Source organism: Notolabrus celidotus, chromosome 7 (assembly GCF_009762535.1).
Source record: "Notolabrus celidotus isolate fNotCel1 chromosome 7, fNotCel1.pri, whole genome shotgun sequence".
Classification (NCBI taxonomy): domain Eukaryota; kingdom Metazoa; phylum Chordata; class Actinopteri; order Labriformes; family Labridae; genus Notolabrus; species Notolabrus celidotus.
The window spans coordinates 16,475,529-16,489,592 of record NC_048278.1 but is presented as its reverse complement, the minus strand read 5'-3'; the positions used below and the strand labels follow the sequence as shown (position 1 = coordinate 16,489,592).

General features: G+C 38.0%; 1 protein-coding gene across 3 annotated transcripts; it reads left to right on the top strand.

Annotated features, from left to right (window-relative positions):
- The first annotated feature begins 9,567 nt into the window (after positions 1–9,567).
- Positions 9,568–13,931, top strand: si:dkey-45d16.4 (trichohyalin). 3 transcript variants are annotated; one of them, XM_034687991.1, is made up of 7 exons: positions 9,568–9,743; positions 10,594–10,716; positions 10,801–10,942; positions 11,029–11,137; positions 11,246–11,363; positions 11,852–12,037; positions 12,824–13,931. In XM_034687991.1, exons 1-7 carry the CDS (start codon positions 9,707–9,709, stop codon positions 12,949–12,951), a joined length of 843 nt encoding a protein of 280 aa, XP_034543882.1. In that variant the 5' UTR covers positions 9,568–9,706; the 3' UTR covers positions 12,952–13,931. The 3 variants fall into 3 exon arrangements, with proteins under 3 accessions (XP_034543882.1, XP_034543884.1, XP_034543883.1); XM_034687993.1 differs by having other exon boundaries at positions 9,571–9,743; positions 11,279–11,363; XM_034687992.1 differs by lacking the exon at positions 9,568–9,743 and adding an exon at positions 9,803–9,992.
- The last annotated feature ends 133 nt before the right edge of the window (positions 13,932–14,064 follow it).

Below are 14,064 nucleotides of genomic sequence, written 5' to 3'. Positions count from 1 at the left end.
TCAAATGTAGAGACCAAGTCTCAACATGTAACATAAAGTTAATTACAGGGGAAGTGAGTGTAATATTTTAAGTAATTGCAGTAATATGAAGGGACTCATACAGCACTAAGACGTATGCGGTGGATGTAATTTAGAATACTTTTAGTTGAATAAGTGCTTCTTTGTGCTCACTTTTGTATCATTCATACAGGTCTCATCAAATGATATGTATGGGCACACAACAGCAGACAACTAGACCTAATACATAAACCACTCATGCCATTGTGGCATTCATCATACAGCTCACTAATGCGCACCTGACAGTGTTTGAAGAGGCACTTTAGGCTTCCTACTAATCTCTTGGCCTTAGCAAAGCCTCTTCAGTCTATTTCCACCATGAAAGAACATTGTATATGTTTTTACCACAACCTTCTCTGATTATAGGCTCAATGTGCATCTATAGGTGATGTCCCCCTGCCCATAACACTCGGCCAATCAAACTATGGAGCAGATCTCTGTGTTGCCAAGAAGAATAGTCGCCATAGCAACCTCATGTCTTTACCATGAAATAAGAAGGCGGGCTGGATGGATCAGAGAGGTTCATCGATGTGTCAAAAGCAGATACCAAAGTGCTGTGATGGTGCTGTGATAGTGAAAAATAAACAGGAAACAGAAAAACAGTGCAGCCGTAAATTGGATTTTAATCTTTCAGATTCCTTGCGAGAATAACACACCTAACTCAGCATTGAAAATAAATGGCATAACTCTTCATCTTTAGCTAAACAAACAGTTCCTTGGAGGTCTAATAAAGACACACTTAATGCTTGATGTGACGTAAACATGTTTGAGATACACAGATTTGACATAAGGTGCTAATTGGAAGTTTCTTTTTCAACATTCATTTCTCACTCAATCTTCCCATTTGTTTTTGTTTTTACATTTGAAAAACTGTTCTCTTTCATGGTGTATTTCCAACTAGTCTTTTGGATGCATAAATGAAGCTGATCATAGCTGTCATAGAGGCTATTGGTTAGATAACACCCAGAAAACATGCCTGTAGTTGTCAGTGAGGCTCACAGGAGAATGAAATGTGTTCAGATAATGTTGAAATGCTTAATGTAACAGCCTTGACAGAACAACAAGGAGATATGTGAAAATGACTCCAGAGAAGAAGAGGTAAAGAGGTAGATACTCTGTCCTAGAAACTTAGGACAGTGAAAACCAATGTGCCACACAGAACAGTTTCTTAATCAGAAATACCTTACAAAATGTATCTTACAGCTCCTGTGAGTATTTTTTTGATAGTTATGAAACAGACCAAAATTCATACTGACTCCTCTATGTGAGCTACAAAAGCAACAGAAAACTATCATAGAGAAAATGCATTTATACTACATAGCTACTTTTTATGTCTCCCCTGCAGCAGGGTATGTGTCAGACAGCACCCTGCCAAACAGGCACACTATGACATTTGCCCCCCCCCCCCAAGCATTCATTGTAAGTTGCATGTTCAAAATGAAGCAGAAGAAGTTTTTAATATTGAAATCACTACTAGTGCAAGAAAATGATCATTAAAGACATAAATTGTTGAAAGTTCCTAACAGGATATTTAAATGAGAAAGTAATTTAGCTGCCCAGTGAATATTCTTTGCCCTGTGTAAGACCTTCATCTTATTAGGAATATTTATTTTCATGTGGGGTCTGGGGACCATACCTGACACCTCTCTGCACCTCAGTTTCACATTAACTCATAGAGTCAGCTGGGAGTGTGTTACATCATCTCCCAGTGCTCTGCACAAGTCATAAGAGGACCCAAGGACTATGTGAGACCATGTAGCCTCTTAGGACAGACAGGGTGTCACAGGATGGGGAGTCAGAGGGAGAGAATGATGTTAGAAGAGATAAATGAAGTGGGCAAAGGTAGGGTAGGAAGAGAGAGAGAGAAGGAGGGGTTTTTATCTTCAGTGTGAGTCATCCTCAGTTAAAACACTTTGAGTTCCCACGAGGCTGGCTCTAAGTGTACGCTGTGCGGTGAAAAGGGCAGGACTGTCATTCATGCAGCGTAATACTGTACACCTTCTGTACAGCTTACTATGACTGGAGACAGTAGAAATGTTTTGTACGTGTGTGAGTGAAACAAGTTAATGAAAAGAAAAAAGGCTGTGTGTGAGCGTGACCTGTGCTTGTTTGAGTACCTTGGTGCATTATGGTCATAAGAGGTACAATAGTTGTCATTGCTTTGTTACTATGGTTACTGTGACTGTATGTGATCCCTCACCTCTTATCTCATTGGTTCGTGCCGTGTTATAAACTGCTGGATTTAAAGGCTGCAGTAGTTAAAAGAGGAAGATTGTGTGGACCTGCTTTCAGAATGTACAGGGTTCTTTAGACGTTCACAGCTGCAAATGTAATAAATTACAACTTATATCAAGACTCTGTCTTATTTCAGTCTTTAACACAATCATACATATTTCAACTCTGAATATATGAACCCAAACACATGCTCAACATGCCTCTGTCTGTGTTTCTTGTGACCTGAAGGTGCAGCACAATATGAGACAGCCTTACTCTCCCCATACTTCATAATTACTCTCATTCAGTCACCTCTTAGCTTACTAATTAACACGTCAAGTTGCCTCTGGTTGCCTGGCAACGTCACAGTGATTAGACCCAGGAAGTCAAGATGCCATGCTCATTGGTGTTTTAAGAGAGATAGATGTAAATGTGAAGCCAACCAATTCCTTTTTTGTTTTTTTTAATTGTGCAATAAATGTGCTTTACAAGAAAGGTTGACCAAGTGATATTAGACAGAGTAACAAGTAAACAAGGCACGAATATGGACAACAATAAAACTAACGAAACAGACAAACAAAGAAATGATAATAATAGTAATAGGAAAAACAGAGGCAAAAACAAAACAGCAACACCAACAAAGACAAAACAAAAAACAACAACAGAGAAAATCAATTGATGTTTATAAAAAACAACCACAAAAAATAGAGCAGAAATAATCTGTGAAAAGTAAGCAATGAAAGAGGGAGAAAACAAAACAAAACAAAATATATAGGAATGTAAATCAATATATTATATCAATAATGATAATGAGATAAGGCTGGATGACAGTTACCCGAATAATAATAATAATAATAATAATAATAATAATAATAACAATAATAACAATAATAATAATAATAACAATAATAACAATAATATATATATATATATATATATATATATATATATATATATATATATATATATATATATATATAAACACGTGTAAAAATAAATAAATAAACAAGCAGTTTGTTTTGTGAGGGTTAATGTTTGCTTGGGAAGGTTAAAGGTATGATGGTTATTGAATATCTTCCAATGCATGCCAAATATGAGAAACGGAAAGTGGAGAGATTGATAAGATTATAAGGAGTAAAGCATAATTTTTTGTTACTTTGTTTTTATTTTTTTATTATTATTTTTTCCCCATATTTATCAGTGCAAACAGTAATAAAAGCTTGGTATGTGAGCTTTGCAGAAAGGAGGGAGAGAGAGGGGGAAGGAGAGCAAAGTAGATGGAGAAAGTAAGACAGGAAACAAACAAACAAAAAAACAAAAAAAAACAAGTTTAAAAAAAGATGAATCAATTATATAAAAGTGTATATATTCACATACATACATATATGTAGACATAAAATAAATATAAAAACTACATGAATAACAAATTAATTTTATAATAATAATACAAAGATGGAAGGAGGGGGGCTGATGTCTAAATAATGATTGTTTAAGCGGGCAGTTGGTGCAGTGCTGAGGCTATGGGGCACAAGGTAGTTAAAGGCAAGCAGGACATAGGGCAGCAGCACAAGGGGTGAAAAGTAGGAAGCCAACATTTTCCTGCATTCACTCTAGAGGCCATTCTTAGTATCGCCGAAAAATATCTGCTGCAGCCCAAAAAGTATGACAGGATACCTTCCAGTGGAGAACATTCAGACTACTCTTCATAGAGTTTACTTTATCCACTATTACTTTGCATTATGACATGGTCTTTGCAAACTATGATTTTTAAGTTTGAAATTAAATATAATTTTCAGAGGTAGAACTCAAGAAAACTCATCTCTTATCAAACTGTGGTACAACTTCTTCTCACTTTTCTGATTTGTCTGCATTTGCCATGATTTAACAGAGTAAAATGTCCCTGTCAATCTGAAGAGTATAATTAAGCCACTTGTTGGCTATCACATTTTTTAAGACACTTGAAGGCTTCATAATTTGTAATTACTGATGTATTTGTATCATTGATAAAAAAAATCTCTTTTACTTTTTGGATGAAATGTGGTTAAAGTGATTACATCCATCAGGCTTTGCAATATGACCATGGACATAAAATCAATCCGCAAGTGATCCTCAGAACTGCTGACTATACTAACTTTTTTCCTCGCTACACGTATTCACAGTTCCTGACAGAAACCTTTGGTTTGGTGCCCCCTGTTGAGAGATTGGTAGCCCCCAGCTCTATGCCAATTCAGTCCTGTAAAGTAATGCTTTCTGATTAAAAAATCGGAATAATCACATCATGCTGTTAAAAGTCAAGTGCCAAACTCCCCATGAATATATAACATTGAAAAGGTAAACAAAGGTTGTTTTCTGCAGCCTGCTGTTGTTAACTTTGTCTGACACCTATCCCGCAACAGCTGTTTTTAGACATTTAAAATAACTGGACAGAAATAAATCATTATTTTGACTAATAGTTAAATTTGCTTTTGTAGGTCATTTACATGCATCTGTTCAAATCTCAGTCTGTTTCGTTGACATTTAAAAACTCCCCACAGGAGCTTTAAACTGTGCTAAGCTAGTCTTCTGCAAGCACCATAGCTTCTTATGGGTATGAGTTTGGTTCCTTTTTAACTTTTAATAATACATTTTAGAAATGCACATTTACCCATATGCTGAGCTAAAGCTTTTGAAATAAACGTAAATCAAGCTTTCCTTCTTTAAACCAAATTACTTGTCTTAAAGTATTGCAAGTATATTTCACATTATATCCGATATGGGCACTATGTAGATGTTTTTTATTCTGTCCATCAAAACATCTCTGTACTGATACAAATTTATTTATGCATGTTACCATAACTACAAGACCTGTGACAGAGTAAACTTTAGATATTTCCGCTGTTAAACCATGAGCCAAGCTGCTAAGAGTTAGTTGAGCAGTCATATCTTCTGAAGACACACTGAATGAAAAAAACACAAACAAGGAAAAAAGAAAAAAGCTATAAATAAGACAGAGAAGTAAGAGGGACGAAGGTATGTTTGTCAGGATAAGAGTCCTCTGGTCACAAACAGTCAAAATCATCTTTCCTGAAAAACTCCCAGGCGCCTGCAGGTGTTCACACACTCACACTCTGTCTGTGGTACTTTGGCATTTCTCTGAGCAAATCCACATTAGCATGATGTTGCTGCTGACATAATGAGAAGGAGATAAGAAGAGAAACAGAGCCTGGACCTGGCAACCTGCGGCATTGTAATGATTTGATTATTGGTAAAGAGATGCTGGGGAATCGTTTTGAGGACGAATAGGGGGAGGAGGGTGGACAGAAATGGAAGCAGAAGGAGAGAGGGAGAAGCCGGTGTGGCGGGTGAGTGACTGGAGGATGAGTCACAGCTGCTTTTTTAATAAAAAAAAGAGAGAAAATTAGTTTTGTTTCCTGTGTTGGTGACTTTAGAGAGAGTGAATGGACCTGACAACCTTAAAAATAGGGTGATAGTACTGCTCACACTCACATTACCGGTGTCTGTGACGTTGTGGGTAGCTGTTATTCAGACTGAAGAGACACAAGGGACAGGAATAAAGCAGAGCAGGCAAAAGAAAGCCACAAAACATGGGCTGAAAGGTTGTTAGTTCTATACAAAACTGCAGTACACTGGGTGTAAATTAAAACAATTACTACGCAGATACACTTTAGAGAATAGAGAGCGGGCAGGCTCCAGCTGTAGGCTCACCAGCAGCTGGCAGCAGCAGAGCTTAGATGTCACTGGGTTGTTAATGAGACAGGACACACAGTCCTAGTCCAACTAGGATCAAAGAACTCCCACAGTCAAGCTTCAGAGCAGATCGACCTCCACGACAGAATCATGAAGAGTTTTCCTCTTTGTACAGTCCTTTCAAATAACCTCCTCTTCTCTGTGTAGCTGCAGTTGTAAAGAAGCAAGCATTTGGAATCATTTCACACATTTCACATCATAATTATTGTTTATATTGTGATCAGCTGCAGTCAGGCCACCCCTGCTGTTACACATCTTTGTTCATCAAAGCTTTATCAGATCTTGATCTATAATTAAACAAAGCTTTAGTGATGCATTATCACTATTTTGTTCGTTGAAAGGTTCAAAATGCTTTCTACAAATTGAAAATGTAATTCATAGAAGATATAGAAGAATAGTATAGGGAAATGGTATAAACCTGAAGCTCCAAACCTCAGCAAACAGATGGAAATAGTTAAAGACAACTTCGTAGTCAAAATATTACTTTATTTCTATGACTCAAAGCAGAAACCTTGGCGAAGATGTGAGAGAGAGAGATACTCATTTGATGCAGAGGAGGTGAACACCAACTTCTTGTGCCTCTCAATGGACAATATCAGATGTTTGCAGTTCTTAACAATGTAAAAGTAGCTCTTAAGTTTCCAAATGAACTGATTACACTGTATTACTTATTATCACAGAACAACATTAAAATTCAGTTCATCTCATAATAAAGTAATTAAAGATTAATTATTAGAAAAAAAGAGATGATTTTCATTTTAAAAAATGGAGCCAACAGAGCCAGAAATCTATTCCTGATAGGTAAAAAGACATTACAATAAGGAGCAACATTTTCTTGACAAAAGACAAATGCTGAAATAATATAATTAAACATATAAAACAAAGAGAGCTGTGTCTGTATGGTCAGTTAGTTTTGTTTTTTAAGGCAAAGGACTACTTTCTTAAGATCTTACATCAAAAACTGAGGGGCCCTCAGATTCCCTCAGTATAATATATGTTTCAGAGACATTATGTTTGAAATTTGGCCACAGTGATTGTGTCCTTATTACAGTATGAATCAGGCTGCATGAGGTTCCAGAGTCACACTGAGTTGTGTAAAATGTATCCTTACTTGCTCTTAGCCTAATGATGTGATAATTAGCAGGCATTAACTGAAGAAGACCAGAGAGGAAATGATGAAAAATAATCTGCAGCTAGAATGAAATTGAAAAAACCCACCTCTATTAAAAATTAGAATTAAAAAACAAACATTGTGCAGTTAAGGAGGGGGATATATTAAAATGGTCCCACAAATGATCTTGTGTAATTTGTGGTTGAAAAAAATCTATATTTCTACACGTGGTTATTTTTGTATGTTAAGCTTCTGGTACCTATGCCATACGTTGGTTTGTGGTACCTATGGCAACAAGCTATATGAGAAACCATTTCTCTCTTTGCATTTGTATTTACTCCAAATCCTCTGCTTCCTTGCCTGCAAATATAAACAGCACTTCAGACTATGTCACACTGAGTGGATTTACAGTGTGGAGGCTGAGGTTACAAATGAGGATGTAACGAATGTTTCCTTTCTCTGGATTGCATCAGAAAGGAAGCCTTTCTCACCGTTACAGGTAGGAGAGACAGAACGATGTCAGATCCAAAGTCAAGTTGAAAGGAGATTGTTTGTGTCTTTTTGGCAGGACTTTCGAAGTTAACTTTCCTGTGTCTTACACTGTTAGGTTCAACGTAAGAAAAAACATGTTCAATGAGGAAATTATTCTCAACTCTTCTCAGCTTTACCTGGACACTGGTCATGTGCAGATTCACATCAGAACCAACAAGTACTTTAAACACATGAATTGAAATTATTTGAGTTTGAGCTATATGAATCTATGTAAGGTCCTATCACAGATTTATACAGTATGTTGTGTGGATAGTGTTTAAAATGTACCCTTATCAGCTCTACACTGTGGTGTCTTATGGGTAACATGACCGCCTTCTGCTGAACAGTCTTTAGGGATGCGCCCCATGTTGTGTTGATATGTAATAAGCTTGGCTAAAATCATAATATCAGTTCATTTTTCAGTGTGAGAGTGCTTTTATCCATCTGTTATTTTTAAGAGAACCTCTGAATTTGACACCAAACACTGTTATGATATCAATTTGCTTTTGAATAATTTGGGCTCACCGCGTTATGCTTGCTATGGTAGCTAGATCATAGCTTCATCATTGATCTTGATCGTGCAACTAACTAACCTACAGTTAGCAAAATATTGCTCCCCCGTGCCCAAGCGTATTCTTTAGCTTATCACAACAACCAAGGTGGCTGTGAAAGACTTGATATGCTTCTGTTATCAGAAGAAGTCACAAGTAATGATTTGCTCAGCTTGCAATGCAAGGGTCAGAGTATACAAGCACAGTACAAAAAGTTAACAACTGCTGCAAGATTTCCTTGTGTGCTCAGGATAATAACTTTTTCCCACCAGATAATTATCTTGTGGGCGAGAGAGAAAAATATATTTTAACGGACTTCTGGGGCTCGTAACTTTCAGATACAACACTGATAAGAAAACTTTTCAATGCACGACAACACTTGGGCTGATCTGGATGAACTCATCATATCACTTGTCCAAAGTAAATTATATTTCTAGCTGCTGTCTGCTGCAATATCAGCAAATGTATTTTAATGTTAAGTGCTTACAAATACATAATAAAGTCGTCTTTTAATTACCTTGGTCATATTGGTAAAAAAAAAAATCATTTCACAATCTACGGAGAAAAGGGTCCATGTTCATAAAAAACTCACTCTCATAACATTTAACTATAACATTTAAGAAATCAGTGAATGTGAATCATAACTGGTTCAATATCAGTCAGCATCTATACTTACAAGAAGTCATTTTCAAGCAAAGCTATGGACCCACTAGTTCACTTTATTTGTTGGAACAGGTAGCAGTACAGCATGTTCTAAATTTATACTTCAGCTTGTAACACCTGTTTGGCCTTTACACAACACTGACCCTGAAGATAAGGGGGTAAAATGTCAAACAGATTAAATGATTTGGTGAGAAGAAAAGTTTTGTAGTAACTGAGATCCAAAGTGGCCGAACAGATGCAGAGGCATGTCTGCGTTGAGGGAAGAATAGGTTTTATTATTATTTCACAAAATCAACTAGACTTGGCAGAAAATGAGTTCATGACATACATCTGAATGTCAATTATGTATTTATTTTACTTTTTTCTGTCTTTAAATTTACACAAAAGAATATTCCAATATGAATGCAAAGACTGGATTATGTCAAGACATGGACTGTTAGCTTCTTGTATGTGTTTATTTTGTCGAAGAATGAAGGAAATCTATTAAATCAACCCCCATTTTATAAGACAATGACTGCGGAGCTGAAAGTATAAAATTATGTTATTAGGTTTTTATTCAATATACACTCCTTGCTCCTCTACAAACAATAGAGGCACAGTAGATGTGGTTTCATCCTAACATCATGCTCCTCCATATTTAGATTTAGTAGTGGATGTCTGGCTCCATCGTGTGGTATTTAAGAGTAAGTGCAACTAAAAAGTGAAAGCGATACCCCCGTTCTGCCGGATTCTGATTCTCCGCCAAGTTGAGTCACACGTCAGTGTTGAACCTGTACTGGTGCGGGGACGTGTACGGCACGTCAGCCGGTTCCCGGATGCACCGGACACAAACATGGACCGGGTGGTGGTGGAAGTACCGATCAACAACGGTGAGATACACAACCACTTGCACGTCTTACGCGCGTTTCAGGCACTTTTACTCACATTTCCCGGACCGTATTTGGTGTTTCTCCAATCCTGCCCATTTACTTCCCCTCCTCCTTTGGCGCAGGACCCGGCTTTGAATGTCCTGTAGCCTCTTATGGGGATTTCAGTGAATTACTGGCTATTTTGGCTCGTGTCTGCACGTCAGATCTTGTAGCTGCAGGATATGGCTGCTCTTACACGTGCAGTGTCAGGTCAGATGCTCCTTGCATCAGAACATAGGCCTGTTTCATACCCATCTTAAACCTCAAGACTTATCTAACAAGGATCACGTTAAGGTCAATTGGAATCTTATACGAGGATGTAGCATTGATTTAATGTAGCCTACTAGTTGGTTCTGAACACAGCCTTACCAAATACCCTAGTTTTACTTGGCTTCAATGCTTATAGAGATGATGATAAAACATAACTAATAACAGTAAGTTGTGTTGTTTCTTTCTAAAAAAAAAAAGATAGAAGAAATTGTAGTCTCATACAAATACAAAAAACTTCATTGTAAATAGCTTCCCTACTCTTCATCTCTCTGCTCTTTAATAAAAAAAATTAAAGTTGTTTTTTTTTTTTTGGCATTTTTGCCTTTGATGACATGACAGCTGAACAGAGACAGCAAATGTGGAAGAGAGTGGGGGAAGACATGCAGCAAATGGTCAAGCAGCCGGGAGTCGAACTGGCAACCTCTGCGATAAGGACTGTAGCCTTTATATGTGGGGCGCTTAGACCACTAGGCCATCAGTGCCCCTCTTTTTAGTCTTAATCTGAGTAATTAATTGTTTTATTTTCTCCTCCCACCTTCAGGTTTCTCGCTTGCTGGCCCCTCCACCACCCCACGGAAGCGTCAGGTGCGTTTTTCAGCGCGGCATGACATCATCCTACTGAAGGAAGTTATCACCCAAAACCCCTTCTCCTCCAAAGAACCAGGCAAGTCCTTCTCGCAAAGGATTGGCTGTAAACGGGAATCCAAATTCAGTTTTATATGTGTGTGTGTGCATTTGTTTTCCTTAGGACGGATCTGGGCTCGCATTGGAGAGATCATAACTGCTGCTCTCCAAGATGAAAACTTTGAGGTGGATGCCAGAAGATGTAGAGAGAGGACCATGCTGCTGCTAGACTACTACAAGAAACAAGACTTTCCCAGTCTGCGCAGGTAAAGGCAAACTACTTTTCTGTGCTTTAAGTACTGGCTGCATAAACAGACTCATATGGTGTTGTCTTTACTTTTGGTGTCATCAGATTTGGAACAGAGAGGTTATATGCCCAGAAGGAGGATCTGCTACACGAGGTGTTGGAGCTGGAGGCTGAGAAGGGGCTCCTGGTCAGCGGGGAAAGCACAAAATACCAGGTGGCTATCAGACTGTAACAACTTCTTCCGCTGCCATTACACCTGCTGTTACATTGAAACATTTGCTTATGTATCACAGTTCTCATTTTCCATCTTATTTTGGTGGAGGTGTCAACATATAACCGCCCTCATCTTTTTAAGGATGATGAGCTGAGAAAGAGAGCTATAGAAGAACTAACTCTGCCAGAACAAGACAAACCCAACATCACAATCACAGCCACTGCAGGTAATATCATTGTTGTTCATTTAAAGGTGTATTCACTATAGATCCAATTATGCTGTCAAAACTCAAATCAAGGCTTGTGTAATCGTGGGGGTTTGGGTCTACTGCCATGAATAAGGGGTGGTGGTATCACATATACAACTGCATGACAGAAAATATATGGCACTGAGAATCATTGTTAGCCTTTCTCTTATTCTCTTGGGGAAAGTTGAGATCTAGTGTGATTTGGTCACCTTAATCAGTTCATTTTTTTAGCCAGCTGGGTTTTGTTTGAGATATATTAGTGAGACATTTAGCCCATTGAAGAGTGAATGTTTCCTACTCAAGTAAGAGACTCTGGTGGAGATTAACTAAGGAAATCCTTCACTTTGAGTTCAAGCAACTGCAAGTCTATTCAGCAAGTGTCCTTCAGCAAACCATCCTTCCTGGCTCTGTGGATGTTTCTCTGCAGCAGACTTTTTTTCATTTTTACATATCTTCTGTCCAAGCAGAACCAGAAGAAGAGCGTGAGGTGATGACAGAGCTTTCAGCGGCTCCGATGGCCAAACGCCCCTGCCAGTGCTGCTGTCAGACTTACTCTGAGATTCTCAGTTTCCTGGAGAAACGCTCAGAGGCAGAGCAGCGGCTGCGAGAGGAGGAGCTCGCCCTACGCAGAGAGGAGCTGGAGATTCAAAGGAGTAAGAATTTATTCTTTTAGGAGAGCAGGGAAATGTGATTTAAATATGTGTGTATATATATATATATGTTTGGTTTTAAGTTATATTTTTGGGCATTTTAGCCTTTAATGGAAAGGACAGCTGAAAAGAGACAGGAAATGTGGGGAGTAGAGAGTGGGGGAGGACATGCAGCAAATGATCAAGGCTCGAATCGAACCTGTGACCTCTGTGACGAGGGCTATGGCCTCTGTGTATTGCTTAGATCGCAAGGCCAACGGCGCCGCGTGACTCAAAAATCAACCCTGTATAAAAAAGGAGGGGGAGTTAGGAATATTTATGAAGATATGTCAGTTGGTTTTGTTAGATGTAAATATTTTCTTTCTTGCTATTACCTTTTTTTTTTTTGGTCACTATTGTAAATAGCTTCAGATCCAGTCAGAATATGGTTGTAGTTTCACTCTACATTATATGTCCTGTCTGTTGATGTAATGCCTGTCAAATTTAGTAAGCAGGCCCTGGAAAAATAAATGTATTATTATCTTACTTTCTTTTCCTGAATTAAAGAAAACAGGACAAACATTTGTTAGGAAACAAAATAAAAAAGGGTACATTAACATAAGAATTCCATCACATTTTACAATCATATCAAATAATAGTGCCATCAAAATTAAAACGTATATTAATTCACCAATGTCTGCTGAGAGGAACACATTTTTTTTCAAAGTATGGAGTAGAAAACAAGTACTTATGGTGACTATTGTTATAATCCTCAGAGGTTATTAATCACAGATCTCTTTTAATTCTCAGGTAAGATCACTCTGGAGAGGGAACGTCTGGGAGCTGACAGGAAAGAAAGGGAGCGGAGATTTGAGCTGGAGAGCCAGGAGAGGCAGGTCATCTTGGACCTGCTGAAAGAGAAGGTGCTGAAAGGCTGACAGAGCAGAAGTAGACCATGTGCTTTTAAATACAGTTTTCACAAAAACTCACAACATTTTGGAAAAGAACGCTGGTGACTTTTCTAAAAAGGAGGAGAAAACAAGGAAAACGTGACGTGAAAGTTCAACAGTTGTTTCTTGCAGGGCAGTGCACACTGACTGTCATCCTCTGATGTTCTGAACAGCTGAATGAGTTCACAAATGTGTCTGGAGCACAAAGTACTCAAAAAGATCTGTATATAACACAACTGCTGAAAGTGTTTAGGCAATTTATGCCTATACCAGCCATGCAAGGCAGATCCATGTTGTTTCTAACAGACAACCTCAGCATTTAATTCCTAATAGCACAGTCTGCATGAAGGATTAAAAGCACTGTAGTTCCTGCGGTGCTACAGTAGAGATGGAATGCAGAAAAGGGTGTGGTTCCATGAAAGGTGTGGTGATCAACTGAGCCAAAAATGGCAGACAGGTTCATCATGTACCAGGATGACCTGCAGCACAAAGGCAGATACATACTCGTAGGATTTTATTTTTCTATTAGCCTAAAAGAAACTATTCTTATTGATTTAAGGTAGTGAGGGATGCTGTGTTTTTACTACAATTAAAATTCAGGTGCATCTTTAACTTTTAAAAATCCTGTAGCAGTGATACACTAAAGTCTTTATACATTCTTTACTTTTTTCATTCACTTTTACCAAGAATAAAAATATGATCAAACTTTATTTTCCCACCTGTAAATGGACTGTCCATTGACTTAATAAGCATTTTTGTGCTACAAACTGATAAGCCATTGAGTGTGTCCCTTATTTTATAGATTATATAGAATTAATTTTGATACTTAAAATATGATGAATACTTACTGTGATATCTTGTGTACTTCTTCTGAAGCACTCACAAAATAGCCTTTGCTCTTCAAAGTAAGAATACATTGACCGATAGAATAATCTGTTTTATGCTTCAAAATAAAAAAGTAATCTGTGTTTGTGTGATTTGCAAGGTGGTTTTTGTAGACATGAGGATACCAGGGAAGCAATCCCCCCCCCCCTTGTTCCCCCTCTGTGTACACCAGTGTAGTGATGCCTGTGTGAGTTTAGTCTCAGTTTGGCAAAAATG

Excerpts from the sequence above, each read along its gene's own strand:
- si:dkey-45d16.4 (XM_034687991.1), top strand. The coding sequence starts at position 9,707 with ATGGACCGGGTGGTGGTGGAAGTACCGATCAACAACG. Across the intron at positions 11,364-11,851 it reads CACAATCACAGCCACTGCAG|AACCAGAAGAAGAGCGTGAG; the intron begins GTAATATCATTG and ends CTGTCCAAGCAG. Across the intron at positions 12,038-12,823 it reads GGAGCTGGAGATTCAAAGGA|GTAAGATCACTCTGGAGAGG; the intron begins GTAAGAATTTAT and ends TTTAATTCTCAG.